A 15,170-nucleotide genomic window follows, 5' to 3' on the forward strand; every position below is an offset into this window, starting at 1 on the left:
AATCCTAAAAGTCTTCAAGTAAGAAGAAACATTACATGTAAAGAAAAAATTATTTGATGTCAGATATTTCATTGGAAACAATGAAGCAAATTTTTTGAAAATGAGGGAAAATGATTAGGAATGCAGAATTCATTCCCAGTCAAACTAATCATGTACAGGGGCAAAAAAAAAATACATTTTCTGATATGTGACAATACAGAAATTATATCACTCTCAAATCCTATCTAAAAGAATTATGAGGAAAGTTATTATAGCCAAAAAAATAAATATAGCCTACATTAATTTTTAAAAATAAATACATACTGAGGAGTAGGATCTAAAATAAAAGTACTGGTACAAGTTTTGATTGGTATAGATAATCACAGTTGGAAAGCAAAATCTCAATTTTTTCATAAGAAAGGTAGCAAGGAAGGGAGCAGAACAGAGGTTCTTGTCTTATGGTAAGATGTTGGTAGAAAAATATAAAATTAAAAATTTGCATTACAGATTTCAGGTCAATAATTAAAAGACTAAAAAGATTATATTTAACTTCCTAACTCTTACAGGAATAAACCTATTATAGAAAAAACCTTGATCTAAACAACACAGGGAGAAAAGAAAAAAAAAGCAAGAATATAGACAACACAAAATAAGATATCAGAAGTAAGTTTAAACATATTAGCAATTAGAATAAATGTGAATGGGTTAAATGTGCATAGTGCAAAGTAGAGACAGGTCGATAACAACAACAAAAAAACATTACCAAATACTTACATGTCAGGCACTGTATTAAGCACTGGAATGGGTGCACAAGACAGACATAATCAATTTAAGGTCTATGGGGAAAAGGTATTAAACAAATAATGACAGACCCACCACAGTAACTGAAAAATATTTGTCTGTGTGTAAATGTGTTAGATACTGGAAAAATAATGGAGACCAAAATAGATATAGTATGGGCATTACCCTCACACAGCAAGTAGTCTGTGGATACAAAAACAAGCAAATACTGATAAATAGTGTTCATTTACTCAAATATTTATTTATCCTTTATTTGCTAGGTGCTGGGGATATAATGGTTAAAAATTAATCATGCGGATAAATATTATTAAGCAAATATGTAGCATAAAATGAGACTTTACAACAAGGTCCTTGAACCTGAACTTCCTTGAAGAAATGATATTTGTGGCAGAATAGGAAGGATGAGAAGAAGCTAGCGAAGAGGGAAGGAAAAGACCATTCCTGTCAGAAAATAGCACAAAGGTTGCTGGGGATCGCTTAGCATATTTTGAAGGCTCAGAGAGATCAGTGTTTAGTACCAAGAGAAACAAGGGGAAAGCAGTGGAGAGATAAAGATCATTCTGGTCGCTTTTCATTGCAATGGTAAGCCATTACAGAGATGAAAGTAAGAAGAGTAAAACAATCTGATCTGTTTTCAGAATATCACTTGAGCCGCTATGTAGAGAAAGCAGGTATCAGAAGACCCCATGGGGAACTACTGCAGAACTCCAAAAGAGCTGGTGGCTTAAATTAGGGTAGTTTTACAACTGGTAGGAAAAAAAAAAGTGAATGGACATGAAAAGAACTTAGGAAGTAAAATCAATAAGTTTTGGTGACTGTACTATGAAGTCAAGAGTATTTGGAAAAGGAAAAAAACACATTAGAGATGATTCATGGCTTTTTTGTTTGTTTGTCTGTTTTTGGATATGAGCAACTGGGTCAGCACTTGAACCACTTGCAGCAGGAGAAAAACCATGAAATGACCAACTCAGTTAAAGAATATCAATGGGCTCTCTCTCTGGATGACAAGTGTCTGGATAACATGGAGTGAGGCAAGATGGCACCTCCCGAGAACGCTCCAAGGGATGCCTTGGTGATGGCACAGATCCTGAAGGATATGGGAATCACAGACTACAAACCAAAGGTTATAAATCAAATTTTGGAATTTGCTTTCCGAAACGTGACAATTCTGCATGACGCAAAAATTTATTCAAGCCACGCTAAGAAACCTAATGTTGATGCAGATGATAGATACTGCTTAACAGCTCCAAACTATAGGTTGAAGTCCTTAATTAAAAAGGGACCCAACCAAGGGAGACTAGTTTCACGATTAACTGTTGGTGCTGTTAGCAAACCTACCACTCCTATCACAGCGACCCCACAGTGTCTGTCCCAAATAAAGTTTCAACTCCAATGTCAGTGACAAGCCAAAGATTTAACAGTGCAGATTCCACCTTCTCAGTCCACACCTGTCAAAGCAGTTCCCACAACAACTGCAGTTCAAAATGTTCCAACTAATCCCACAATGATTGGGCCCCAAAATATTCTTATTACCACCAACATGGTTTCGTCATAGAACACAGTCAATGAAGCAAAACCACTGAAGAGAAAAACATGAAGATGATGAATACAATGATACTACGTAAGGAATTATAGTCTAGTCTAGATGCATTTCAAAAGGAAAGCTGGTTTTGAGCCCAATATACTGAACTAGAATATTCTAGATCTTCTCATTTTACCTTAAAAGACTGAAATGTAGCTGCAGCATTTTTCCTATTAGCTAAAACTGTTAGATCGCTTTAGTAAACATACAAATGTGTTTTTCATTGGACTTCAATTATCAACAGTTAAGTACTTGTTTCTTAAGTTTCATTAATGTTGAGTCCTAGTATGGTAATTCTGGTTTTGAGACACTTTTCTGCCTTCTATCACTGACAGCAGCACCTAAGTCTCAGGTTCTACAGCCTGGTCAGCAGATTTATCTTTTACAGCATAATTTCTAATCTACATTTAAATACTACTTTATTTTATAAGGTAAAATAGTCACTTTTATTGTCACTAGCTTTTTCATTTTTACCAAATCTCTCAATTTAGGAAACATTTTTGGAAAGGGTAGATTTAGAGGAGAGATTCTAAATCCATTTTGAATGTATTTGTTTCTTGGCCTTCCTTAATTCCCCAACTGAACTCCCTTTCTAAATCCCATTCATTTTCTGCACCTACCCCATAGGCTTGTTTCTGTCTCTCCATTGTTCTTAAATATAAAAGGCCATACCTGGAATTTAAAAAATATAATTCCTGGTAATACAGCTCACTGTCATTTTCATATTTTTAAAACATTCTCTACATGCCTAATGTTTCGTGATTCATTTTAACCCAATGGTTTGCATTTGCTGTTTTTCACTCTACATCAGAACATTTTACTCCTTAGTTTTTATGCCTGTTGAGCTTTCTGTGCTTTTGACAGGTAGTTTTGGGTCAGTTACAGTTTTAGTCTTACATTCCAAGTTGATAACTCTATCATATTTCACATTTCTAAATTTAACAGAGATGCTGTAGGTTAAAATTTGTTTTGATAAGTAATTACACTGGACCTAGGCAAAACCACTGAAGAACAAGTGTTTTCTTCCTTTTTACCACATACATATATGTTTTGATCACTGCTGCTTGAGTCCTATTGGTATAATTCAGATCATATTTTTAGCTTGTTGCTGAGGATATCACATATAAGATCTACTGAAAGTAAGACACTAATGGTTCTCCATCCTCTAAAAACAAGGAAAACAAACTAGTGTGATGTGACTTGCATTTATGTGCACTCTGCATTGGTTTCCCGATAATACTGTAATATTGCTGAACACTTTCCCTGTTTTCCTCTTACACACATCTTAAAGTCATATTGGGAAAGACGGCAAAGCTTTTGAGAATATGTTTTGTTTTTCTTAAGTTCAACATATATTTGCAGAATTTTGTAAAATAAATGTTCATATCATAATTTAGAATTTATAGCCAAGGATTCTCAAAACAGAAGTTTCATCTTTGGATAGTGCTTGATATGTCTAAGAAAAAGTCCAGTAACAGAGAAGAAATGTCTCAAATGTCTCATCAGTTTTAGAGTTTTTTGTATTAGGGAAAGGTAATAGAAAAACAGGTAAAATGTATAAAAACAGACCTGATCAACATCATAGGAGATATCTGCTATACAGCATGGGATATCATTACTTGAATGTTCTCAGGGAGGCAGTAAGTCAAAAGGCCTAGGTTCTAGTCCCAGCTTTATCATTTACCAACTGTGTGCCCTTACTTCACCTGTTAGCCTTGCTCTAAATAGTAGTAGGAAAAAACACACCTATCCTGCCTACCTCACAGGGCTGTTGTAAGGGTTTGACTGGTATACGTGGAAGTACTTTCAAACTTGTAAAATGCTATATGACTATAAGGAAATATTAATGTATTTGTTCCAAGGTTATTAATAAAATTTGAGCTTAAAAGAAAAAAGACCTCCAAATGGTAAAAACCAACTGAAAAAAGTCAAATTTGGCAACATGGAAATCACTGATCGTAGTAAGAATACAGTCTAACAATAGCATTAATAAGGAAAACAATTTGCAAGAGACTGAGTTATACAAGTGATGTGCAACAGTGGGCTGGCTAAGCTGTACCAAAGGAGCTGTACGAGATGGTCCACAGGGATGTGGAAAGTATGAGAATTTCGATTTCTATTTTGTCCGACAAGTAAAACAATTAAGTTATAATAATATTTACTATCTGGATTAACAGTGCCTCCCTCACAGACTGGAGAAGCTACCCTGATGTAAGAGAAAAAATGTCATAAAGTCAAAGGGTTCACAGTGGCACCCGCACTCCCACTTCCGCAGCTGTCATGTGACAAAGTTGTGCAGTTCAAATGTGCTGGATTAAGTGGAATTACGGATTATATCATTTTAACTAAATTAACCCCCAATCTAGCTTAAAAAGATTACAAAGAACTCTAGGCCCCGAGGCTAATACTAATAACAAAAGCACATATTAACAAGGAGAACATGACAGGGCAACCACATCATCTGCTTTTTTAGCATAAGCACTTCAACAGCTACATTTTAGTGCAAAAAAGAAAATCACTAACAATCTAATGAGATCTAACAAAGCCCCTTAAATTCAAAATTATCAAGACTATTTTAAACATGGATTTGTTTACATTCATTAGATAATATAGTATTAATAAATTTTTTGGTGGGGCGTGGTGGCTTATGGCTATAACCCTAGCACTTTGGGCAGCTGAGAGAGGCGGACTGCTTGAGACCAGCAGTTCCAGACCACCCTGAGCAACATGGCAAGACCCCCATCTCTACAAAAAATAAAGAAAAATTAGCTGGGCTTGGGGTACACACCTGTAGTCCCAGCTACTTGGAGGGCTGAGGTGGGAGGATCATTTGAGCCCAGGAGGTCAAAGCTGCAGTGAGCTGTGATCATGCCACTGCGTTTCAGCCTGAGCGACAAAGCGAGACCCTGTCTCAAAATAAATAAATAAATTTTTTTGAATTAAACATATTATTTACTATTTAGATCCTCTTTACATTGTTTTATAATATGTACAGTATATTGCCATAGTAGTTCATGTATATAACATACAGACAAATGAACACAAATGTATTGACAATATGTGCTCAAAAATATTTTACTGATAGGGCATATAATTAAAGTATAGAGACCCACTAGAAAAGTATGTAAGAAATAAAGATGCAATAATGAGTACTGGGAAGAGGAAGTGAGAAAGACAGGGCATGGAGGACCAGGGATATTTCTATGTCACCTTGTTCCTAAGATAGGAGAGCTTAAAGGTAAAGCTCTTAAACATTAACCTGCTTGTTAAAAAATGTAGATTCCAAACTTCACTCTTCTTCCATTTTGATTCAGCCAGCCTGGAATTATGCTCAGAAATTTGCATGTGATGCCAGTGGAACAATCTTAAATGAAAACTGGCCTAAAACAAGGTTTACATACCACTAGGAAGATTCCCCAAGAAAAGAACAGGTACAAGATGGGGCACTGTCCATGTGAGATTCCATGGTGAACAGAGTAGAAGGGATATAGGGAGAGAGGAGCAACTGGCCTTTATTAAGAGCAGACACATTGCCTCCATTACAGAAGAGATTGTGCAACAGCTGACAGAAGAAATGTAGAGTTGGTGATGACAAGTCCAGGGAATTCGTCATGGAAACAAATATGCTCCTTTACTAGGATTAGTATAGAAACAGAAAAAAAAAAAAAAAAAAAAAAAGGAATGTCTCCATTTTTATTTGAAAGACTTCATATTAAAACGAAGCACTTATAGTGTCTCATTTTTCTTAAATGCAGACTTTCATTTACCAAGAAGGTAAGAATTCATCCGGAGTATTTTTATTTTCAATTTAATTATTTTCAATCTGAAAATTATCTGATTCACTGTAGTTTTAATGGCACTCAAAATATTTTAAACAATAAAGTTTATTTTCTTGCCTTATTTCTTTACATATTCATTGGCACAACTCTGAAAAAACTAAGTCATAAAAATAGAAGGTTGCTGATTACATGGCGATTACAGCAGCTGGGTAACCATGTACTAATGCTACAGAAGGCAGCAGTTAATTGAGAGACTAAAGTTACTTGGAGTACAAATGGAAGTTTGAAATGTGAAATCTGTTGGTTTTAGATCAAAGAGTTTTTATCTTCACTAATCATACTTCCAATTATTTCGATTTCTGATATGAGATATATTTAAGACTCTTCATAAGAAAAAAAGTACAATGTGTATAATTTTATCAAATCATGGGAATTAATCAGTGGAAGTTAGATTAGCAAATTCACTTCTTTAGTTAAAACACACACACATACACACACACACAAAACAAATCAAGGCTTGAGCCTACTTGTCCTCTCTTTAATTTTATGCAACCCTTTGAGGCCTTAAAATTTAAAACCTGCTTTTAGACATAAAAGTTCTGTTATTTTAAATATGTTTTAATCAACTTGTGACTTCAGTAAACTTATTTAAAGAAAAACTTTTCTATTTATAAAGGTAATACATGTTGCTTCAGAAAATACTGAATAGTATAAATAATATGAAAGCACCCATAATTTCATCACTCAGAGTACATTATAGTTAAGATGTTTGTGTATGGCCTTCCAAACCTTTAAAAAAAATGAACATATATATACACATATATATGTGTGTGTGTGTGTATGTTTCTAATAAGAAAAATCAAAATATTACACATATACAGACAACATATGCTGTTTAATTTTGGAATTCTTAGTTTACCTTTTCTCCATATAATGATGTTCTTCATGTCAAAACAGACCACATCTTCATTTTTAACAGACCCTAAGTATGCTGATATAAGGATACAATGTAATCCCCCATCAAAGGGCGTGTAGGTATTACTTAACTTTTAAGAGTGGTAGGTTCATGAAAAAGAAAGTGGATGCTTAAATCTTATGTTCAAATAGGTTTCTTCTCTTACAAAGCTCGCACATAGGCCGGGCGCAGTGGCTCACGCCTGTAACCCAGCACTTTGGGATGCCAAGGCGGGCGGATCACCTGAGGTCGGGAGTTCAAGACCAGCCTGACCAACATGGAGAAACCCTGTCTCTACTAAAAATATTGAATTAAGGTATTGAATTAAGGAATTGATAATAGCTGGGCATGGTGGCACATGCCTGTAATCCCAACTACTAGGGAGTCTGAGGCAGGAGAATCGCTTGAACCCAGGAGGCGGAGGTTGCTGTGAGCTGAGATTACGCCATTGCACTCCAGCCTGGGCAACAAGAGCGAAACTCCGTCTCAAAAAAAAAAAAAAGCTCGCACATAGATCCAGACTAAGACTAAGAGGTTGCCTTATTGTTACTTTATGAGATAAAACTAGTTTTAAAATTAACTAGTTCATTTTATTATTTATCATTATCTGATAATATATGACTTTTATAATTTCAATGAAATAATCACAAATTATGATAATTGGTTTAAACAAACACATACCCACATTATAAATTGGTAGTAATTTCTGGAGTGATAAAGAGTTGATGAAAAGTTCCTACCAATTTCATATACATACTCAAAGTAGTCATGTGCTAAATAAAAGCATACATTTAGATTAGCTGAGTAAAAAGTACTGACTGTATATTTTAAGCATATTATACTTCAGAATCACATCTTTAACCTAGATAAAGTTGTGAAGCTGGAAACAATGCTTCTAACATTCTGAGGTACCATGTCATTGAAAAATTGTCCTTGCTGTTTTGAATCTGCCTTTGGAAGGCAACTGTATAAAAATAAAGGATTATCAGAAAGTTACTTCCATTAGGAACACTAAACACTTAGCATGTACAACCAGCAAGTTTGAAAATCAATTAAGTCATTAGGGAAATGCAAATTAAAACCAAAATGAAATACTACTTAACAACCACTAAAATGGGTGTACTAAAAAAGACAGTAACAATGGTTGGTGAGGATACTAAGAAACTGGAAGCCTCACATATTTCTGATGAGAAGGTAAAATGGTACAATTTTGGAAAACAGCTTGGTAATTTCTTAAAAACAAATATAAACTTACCATACAACCCAGTGGTTCCACTCCTAGGAATCTACTCAAGAGAAATAAAAACACATGTCTACACAAAAATTTGTATGTGAATGTTCACAGCAGCATTATTCATAATAGGCAAACATGGGAAACAACCCAAATGTCCATCAACTGATGAATGGAAACAATATGTGGCATATCCTTAAAATGGAATATTATTCAACAATAAAAAGGAACAAAATACTGATATATCCTACGATATGAAGAATTTCAAAAATGTTACACAAAGTAAAAGCCAGAAATAAAAGATTACATACTATATAATTCTATTAACATAAAATGCCCAGAAAAAGTAGCAAGATTAACTTTCTAATAACCACCACCACTACCATCTTTATTCAGCATCAATATATTCCAGTATTTTGTATCTTAAAAGCTTATTAGCAAATGTCAACATCAGTGACTATCATCTTGACTTATACATCAACATTTTACTTGATATAGTTTTAACCAAAAAAACACAAACAAAACAAAACAAAAAAAACAGTTATAAATTCACTAGGATTTATCCAGTTTATACACAGGTCAAATGCTTTAAAAACTATCTCTCTGGCTCCTTGACTTTGGTACATTTTAATTTTCAGTATCTCCACTCAAAATGGGCAAGGTAGAAGAAAACTGTCAAATTCTGTAGTATAGCAACTAATGATAAAAGCATAATTAACAAAACACTTTTAAGAAATACGTATATTCAAGTGATCCACAAATAACCAAGAGTTGTCTATGAAAAACAAGATTCATTCTAATTTCTCTCAACTTCTTTAAGAAATACAGAAGATATTTTGTCTGAAAGACTAGAGTAGTAAGAATTGATATATACTAGCCTATTAATAGCATACATCTTTGAGAAAGTTTACTTTCTTCTACACTAGAATGTGTTTTGCCAATAGAATGACATTCTGTTTTTAGTGTAGTGTTTAGAGGCTTTCTGGTGACTGACAGGATTTTAAAGACCTGAAACTATATCTGAATTGTAAGGTTAAGAACTAAAAAAAAAAGGGCTGGGTGAGGCAGCTGTAATCCCAGCACTTTGGGAGGCCAAGGCGGATGGATCACTTGAGGTCAGGAGTTCGAGACCAGCCTGGCACACATGGAGAAACCCCGTCTCTACTAAAAATACAAAAAATTAGCCAGGTGTGGTGGCGGGTGCCTGTAATCCCAGCTACTCGGGAGGCGGAGGCTGGAGAATCTCTTGAACCTGGGACGGGGGGATTGCAGTGAGCCAAGATCGCACCATTGCACTCTAGCCTGGGCAACAAGAGTGAAACTCCATCTCAAAAAGAGAAAAAAAAAAAAAGCAAAAATTAGCCAGGAGTGATGGTGTGTGCCTGTAGTTCCAGCAACTCAGGAGGCTGAGGCACCAGAATCACTTGAACCTGGGAGGCAGAGGTTGCAGTGAGCCAAGATTGTGCCACTGCACTACAGCCTGGACAGAATGAGACTCTGTCTCCACAAAAAAAAAAAAAAAAAGAAAGAGTTTAAAGAAGATTCAGAAAATGTGAATGGCTTTGCTGAGCCAGAACACTAACAAAATACTACTTAGCCCAGGAAAGAGATATTTTGTAAAAAAAAAAGTTTGCAAACTTTTTGTGCTATGTGCATTTTAAACTATAATACTGCAATTAAAAAGATAAAGTAGGAAATCTTAAAAGATATATTCTAACACTGTAATTGGAAAACTCCTAAGAAAAGGTGTTAAAAACCAAGAAGGATGTTAAGTGAGCTTCTGTAACTGTACCAACCTTAACTGCAAAACTGATGAAGACCTAAGGTATCCAAAATGGAATGCACATGATCTCAGGGGGCATAAAAATCCATTGAGGTGCTTGTTAGACTTACAGAACTATCACGAGAATTTTTCTGACAGTAAAAACTTAGGAGAAGAATACGTAAGGACCTTGGTCAAAAGGGATTTTTGTAAACAGGATAATTTCCTATCAAATGGAATCATTTTGGCTTATCAAGAATGCCTGTAAGTTTGACTTTAGTTCTTCACAAGTACATATATGGTATATACCAATAACAAAATTTCACTAATTTGCTAGCATCCACTATCATTAAATTAATGCATTCTTAATTACCTTAAACCTAAAGAAGCTTTTTTATTGAATTAAGGTATTGATAATGGCTGTGTTGTTGGAAATAACCCCACAGTGAATGGCAGCAGGTATAATTTAGATCAGAAAATGCAGTAGAGGAAATTTGACAATTTTTTAAAGAGCTGAAGAAATTTGGATGTTTTAAAGTTATAAGAATCAAGAATAAAATATGGGGCATAAATTGAGGAATAAATCATAACACATTCCAAAGCTTTTGCTATTTCAACATTTTGAAAGAAACAGTTAAAGAAGGTTTAATTCTAACATTACCGTTGAAGCAGATGGTGGATCTGGTGACTGCCCTTGACGGTTCCTTGTGTGCTGGTTTAACCCACTGGGATTTGAAGACGGTGTTGTAGGAAGCTGGGTACTGGCTGCAGGTTGCTGAGATGACTCTACTTTGTGGCTCTTATTTGAGCCATCCAATCTGCTACTTCTCTCTATGGCAATCAGGTCACGAATTTTTTGCAGCTGCTCCACTGAAGCTTTTTTAGGAAAGATGAGATGTGTTTCTCCCTGGAATTTATAAAATTAGAAAAAATGTGAACCTTTGCTTTATGCAGTCATTCTTTTGTGAATACACACATACACACAAAGAGAGAGACGTATAATGAAACCAATAGTATAGAATGCATGTTTCTAAAATCATACTGTTTTCTTACCACTATTGTTATTTTTAAATACAGTCTAAGGTAAATAATGCCTAAACATAAACCAGAAAATTATTTAAAAATTTATCTCCTTTTGGGCATTTAATCTTTAGCCTATTTAATGCGGTTCAAAGGACCTTCAGGAAAAAATATTTGATCTTCTAGAAACAATAAGTCAGACGGCCTCATAACGGTTGTAAAAATGTATATTCCTATCCTCTCTGCAACAGTATATGATACTAGTACTCTCTATGAAATTTCCTATGAAATAATAATGACAGTAGAGATACAGCCACACAAAAGAATCCCGGGTCACATAAAACCAACAAGAAGTTATCTAACAACCTTTGAATCTTGTTAATCCGAGTCTTTAAAGAATAGCTACGTGATTAGAAGTCTGTGTACGGGGTCCACTAATTTTTCCAAGGTAACAAAAAGTACACCCTGATAGTCAATCCAAAAGTATGGATGGTTAACAGTAATATAAAAGTAATCCGAACAAAACAAAAAAAATAAAAACCATGTCTTTGAGTAATGATTCATTTAAAGAATACCTATAAATACGCTGAGAATGCTTTAAAATAAAATGCTACAACAAATTCTATAATATAAAACAGTAAATTACAAAACAAGAAAAAAGGTGAAATGAAATGACAATGTATTCGATCAGATTTCTGGATATTGAGAACAAACAATGTTAAAACAGTAATTTCTCCAACTGCAAATGAGATAAAAAGTTGCAGCTGGGCATAGTGGCTCATGCCTGTAATCCCAGCACTTTGGGAGGCCCAGATGGGTGAATTACCTGAAGTCAGGGGTTCGAGACCAGCCTGGCCAACATGGCAAAAACCCTGTCTCTACCAAAAATACAAAAATGAGCCGGGTGTGGTGGCAGGTGCCTATAATCCCAGCTACTTGGGAGGCTGAGGCAGGAGAATTGCTCAAACCTGGGAGGCAGGGGTTGCAATGAGCTAAGATCACACCACTGCACTCCAGCCTAGGTGACAGAGCGGGCTCAGTCTCAAAAAAAAAAAAAAAAAAAAAGTTGCTATAGCATGCAGTACACAGACCTGCAGATCATGAGCATTTAAATTAAACTCCAATATCGACAATATTACTGAATTTCCCTGGTGACGGCAGACCTATAGGAATCAACTGAACAAGACATTGCTCAATGGCATGAAAGTCAATTTCATCTGAATCCTTTTTAAAAAGCTGGAATAGACCAGCAAGCTCCATGTATGACTCATAATTGCTATAACAAAAACAACTACAATGTATTATCTTCGTGTGTTCTAGGTACTATGCTAGGCTTTTTTTTCTTTGAGGCAGGGTCTCCCTCTGTCACCTAGGCTGGAGTGCAGTGGACTGATCAAAGTTATAACCTCAAACTCCTGGGCTCAAGCGATCTTCCATCCTCAGCCTCCCAGTAGATAGGACTACAGGTGCATGCCATCACACCTGGATGATTTTTTTATTTTTTGGAGAGACAGGGATCTTACTCTTTTGCCCAGGCTGGTCTCAAACTCCTAACCTCAAATGATCCTCCTACCTCAGCCTCCCAAAGCAAAATGCCAAGCGTTTTAAACACATTATCTCAAGTAATACTAACAACTACCCTGAAAAGTAAGTATTAGATTAATACTCACTTTTTTTTTTTTTTTGAGATAGTTTCGCTCTTATTGCCCAGTCTGGAGTGCAGTGGTGCAATCTTGGCTCACTGCAACCTCCGCCTCCCGGGCTCAAGCGATTCTCCTGCCTCAGCTTTCCGAGTAGCTGGGATTACAGGCATGCGCCACCACGCCTGGCTAATTTTTGTATTTTTTAGTAGAGACAAGGTTTCACCATGTTGGTCAGGCTGGTCTCAAACTCCTGACCTCAGGTGATCTGCCCACCTCAGCCTCCCAAAGTGCTGGAATTACAGGTGTGAGCCACCGCGCCTGGCCAACACTCGCTTATTATATGAAAATACAAAGGCTCGGGGAAGTTAAACAACCTGCTCGAAGCCACAGAATAACTGGCAGAGCAGGGATTCAGACTCCATGACCTTAATTGTTATGCTATAACTGACTCCATCTTCGACTGAACAGAGACCGAAACCCACAAGCTTAAACAAATAGTTGAAGGGAATGAGCAGAGAACATTTGTACAACTGTAACGATTAGATGACTGCCAAAAATTGTAACACAATGCTTTTTCAACATTAGAAAGAATCTTCTTACATCTAGGAGAAGGCCTAGGAAGAGAAACCAGACATCTGGTTTAAAACCAAATATGGAGGCATCTGATCTCATACTGTTACTGGAACAGCACTGAGAAAGGCAAATAATTTCATGGACAAAGAAGGAAAAAGAGCATGACAGGTTATTTAGATGTAGGTCTCCGTCCACAACTCAGAGAGGGCCCCATTAAGACAGAAATGCTGCTCATGCCATGCTCCCTTCCCTTCAATCTCCTTACAACCAGCCCTAAAAGAAGATATAATTATCGTCAAAGGGTCTATATCAAAATATTTAACCAACAGCACTGTTATTTTCATAAATGGACAAAATTATAAGCTTAATGCACTAGATGTAATAACATTTTAAGAAATCAAAAAGAGGCCAGATGCGGTGGCTCACGCCTGTAATCCCAGCACTTTGGAAGACTGAGGCAGGTGGATCACCTGAGGTCAGGAGTTCTAGACCAGCCTGGCCAACATGGTGAAACCCCGTCTCTACTAAAAGTATAAAAATTAGCCAGGCGTGGTGACAGCTGCCTATAATCCCGGCTACTCAGGGGGCCGAGGCAGGAGAATTACTTGAACCCAGGAGGCGGAAGTTGCAGTGAGTCGAGATAGCGCTATCGCACTCCAGTCTGGGGGACGAGAACGAGACTTTGTCTCAAAAGACAAAACAACAACAACAAAAGGCTGGACCCAGTGGCTCACGCCTGTAACCCCAGCACTTTGGGAGGCTGAAGCAGGCAAATCACGAGGTCAGGGGTTTGAGACCAGCCTGGTCAACACAGTGAAACCCGTCTCTACTAAAAATACAAAAATTGGCTGGGGGGTGCCTATAATTCCAGTTACTTGGGAGGCTGAGGCAGGAGAATCGCTTGAACCCAGGAGGCGGAGGTTGCAGTGAGCTGAGATCATGCCACTGCACTCCAGCCTGGGTGACAGAACTAGACTCTGTCTCAAAAAAAAGAAAAAAAAAAAAAGAGAAATCAAAAAGAATTCTAGTATTTAACAAATTTGTTTCTCAAGGAATTTTTGTTGAGACAATTCTTACTACAGGATATTTAGCAAACCTGACCCTGACCACTAAATGCTGAAAATATCATCCAGTCAATAAAACCACCAAACTGCCCTAGCAAATTTCCCATTCTCATCTTCAACAGGTGGAAGAAAGAGGTGCAGGTGGAGGGGGCAGGTATGGCTCCTAGTGGAAAACTACTTCACTGAGATAAACTGTAGGGTCACATATCCATTTGGAACCCAATCTTTTTCATTTCAACATCACTCTCAGAAACTGTCATAAAAAAGAATGCAGCCTCAGAGACAAGTGGGCCTAAAAGTAACCAGAATTTTAACATAGTTGAAAATTTTGGGATAGGTCTTAGGTTCATACTCCACTTTCAAAAGCGCACCACGCTGGGAAAATCAGATATCCATACGCAAAGGAATGAAACCAGAACCCATCTATATCCTACCATATAAAAAAATCAAATCAAGATGGATTAGAGGCTGGGCACTGTGGCTCACGCCTATAATCCCAGCATTTTGGGAGGCTGAGGCAGGTGGATCGCTTGAGGTAGGGAGTTTGAGACCAGCCTGGCCAACATGGCAAAACCCCGTCTCTACTAAAAATACAAAACTTAGCCGGGCGTGGTGGTAGGCGCCTGTAATCAATCCCAGCTACTCGGGAGGCTGAGGCAAGAGAATCACTTGAACCCCAGAGGCGGTGGTTGCAGTGAGCCAGGATCACACCACTACACTCCAGCCTGGGTGACAGAGCAAGACTCCATCTCAAAAAAAAAAAAAAAAAAAAAAAAAAAAG

At 36.8% G+C, this 15,170-nt stretch overlaps 1 protein-coding gene and 1 pseudogene across 2 annotated transcripts in view; one reads left to right on the forward strand and one right to left on the reverse strand.

Moving 5' to 3' along the window:
* NGLY1 (N-glycanase 1) overlaps window positions 1-15,170 on the reverse strand; it is a 67,838-nt gene that overhangs the window by 34,543 nt on the left and 18,125 nt on the right. For both annotated transcript variants that reach the window (XM_025375783.1, XM_025375782.1), the window contains exon 3: window positions 10,751-10,996. In XM_025375783.1, coding sequence (XP_025231568.1) covers window positions 10,751-10,996 — 246 coding nt within the window. The remainder of the gene's footprint in view (window positions 1-10,750; window positions 10,997-15,170) is intronic.
* LOC112618587 lies at window positions 1,802-2,335 on the forward strand (annotated as a pseudogene).

This window comes from Theropithecus gelada, chromosome 2 (genome assembly GCF_003255815.1).
Source record: "Theropithecus gelada isolate Dixy chromosome 2, Tgel_1.0, whole genome shotgun sequence".
NCBI lineage: Eukaryota > Metazoa > Chordata > Mammalia > Primates > Cercopithecidae > Theropithecus > Theropithecus gelada.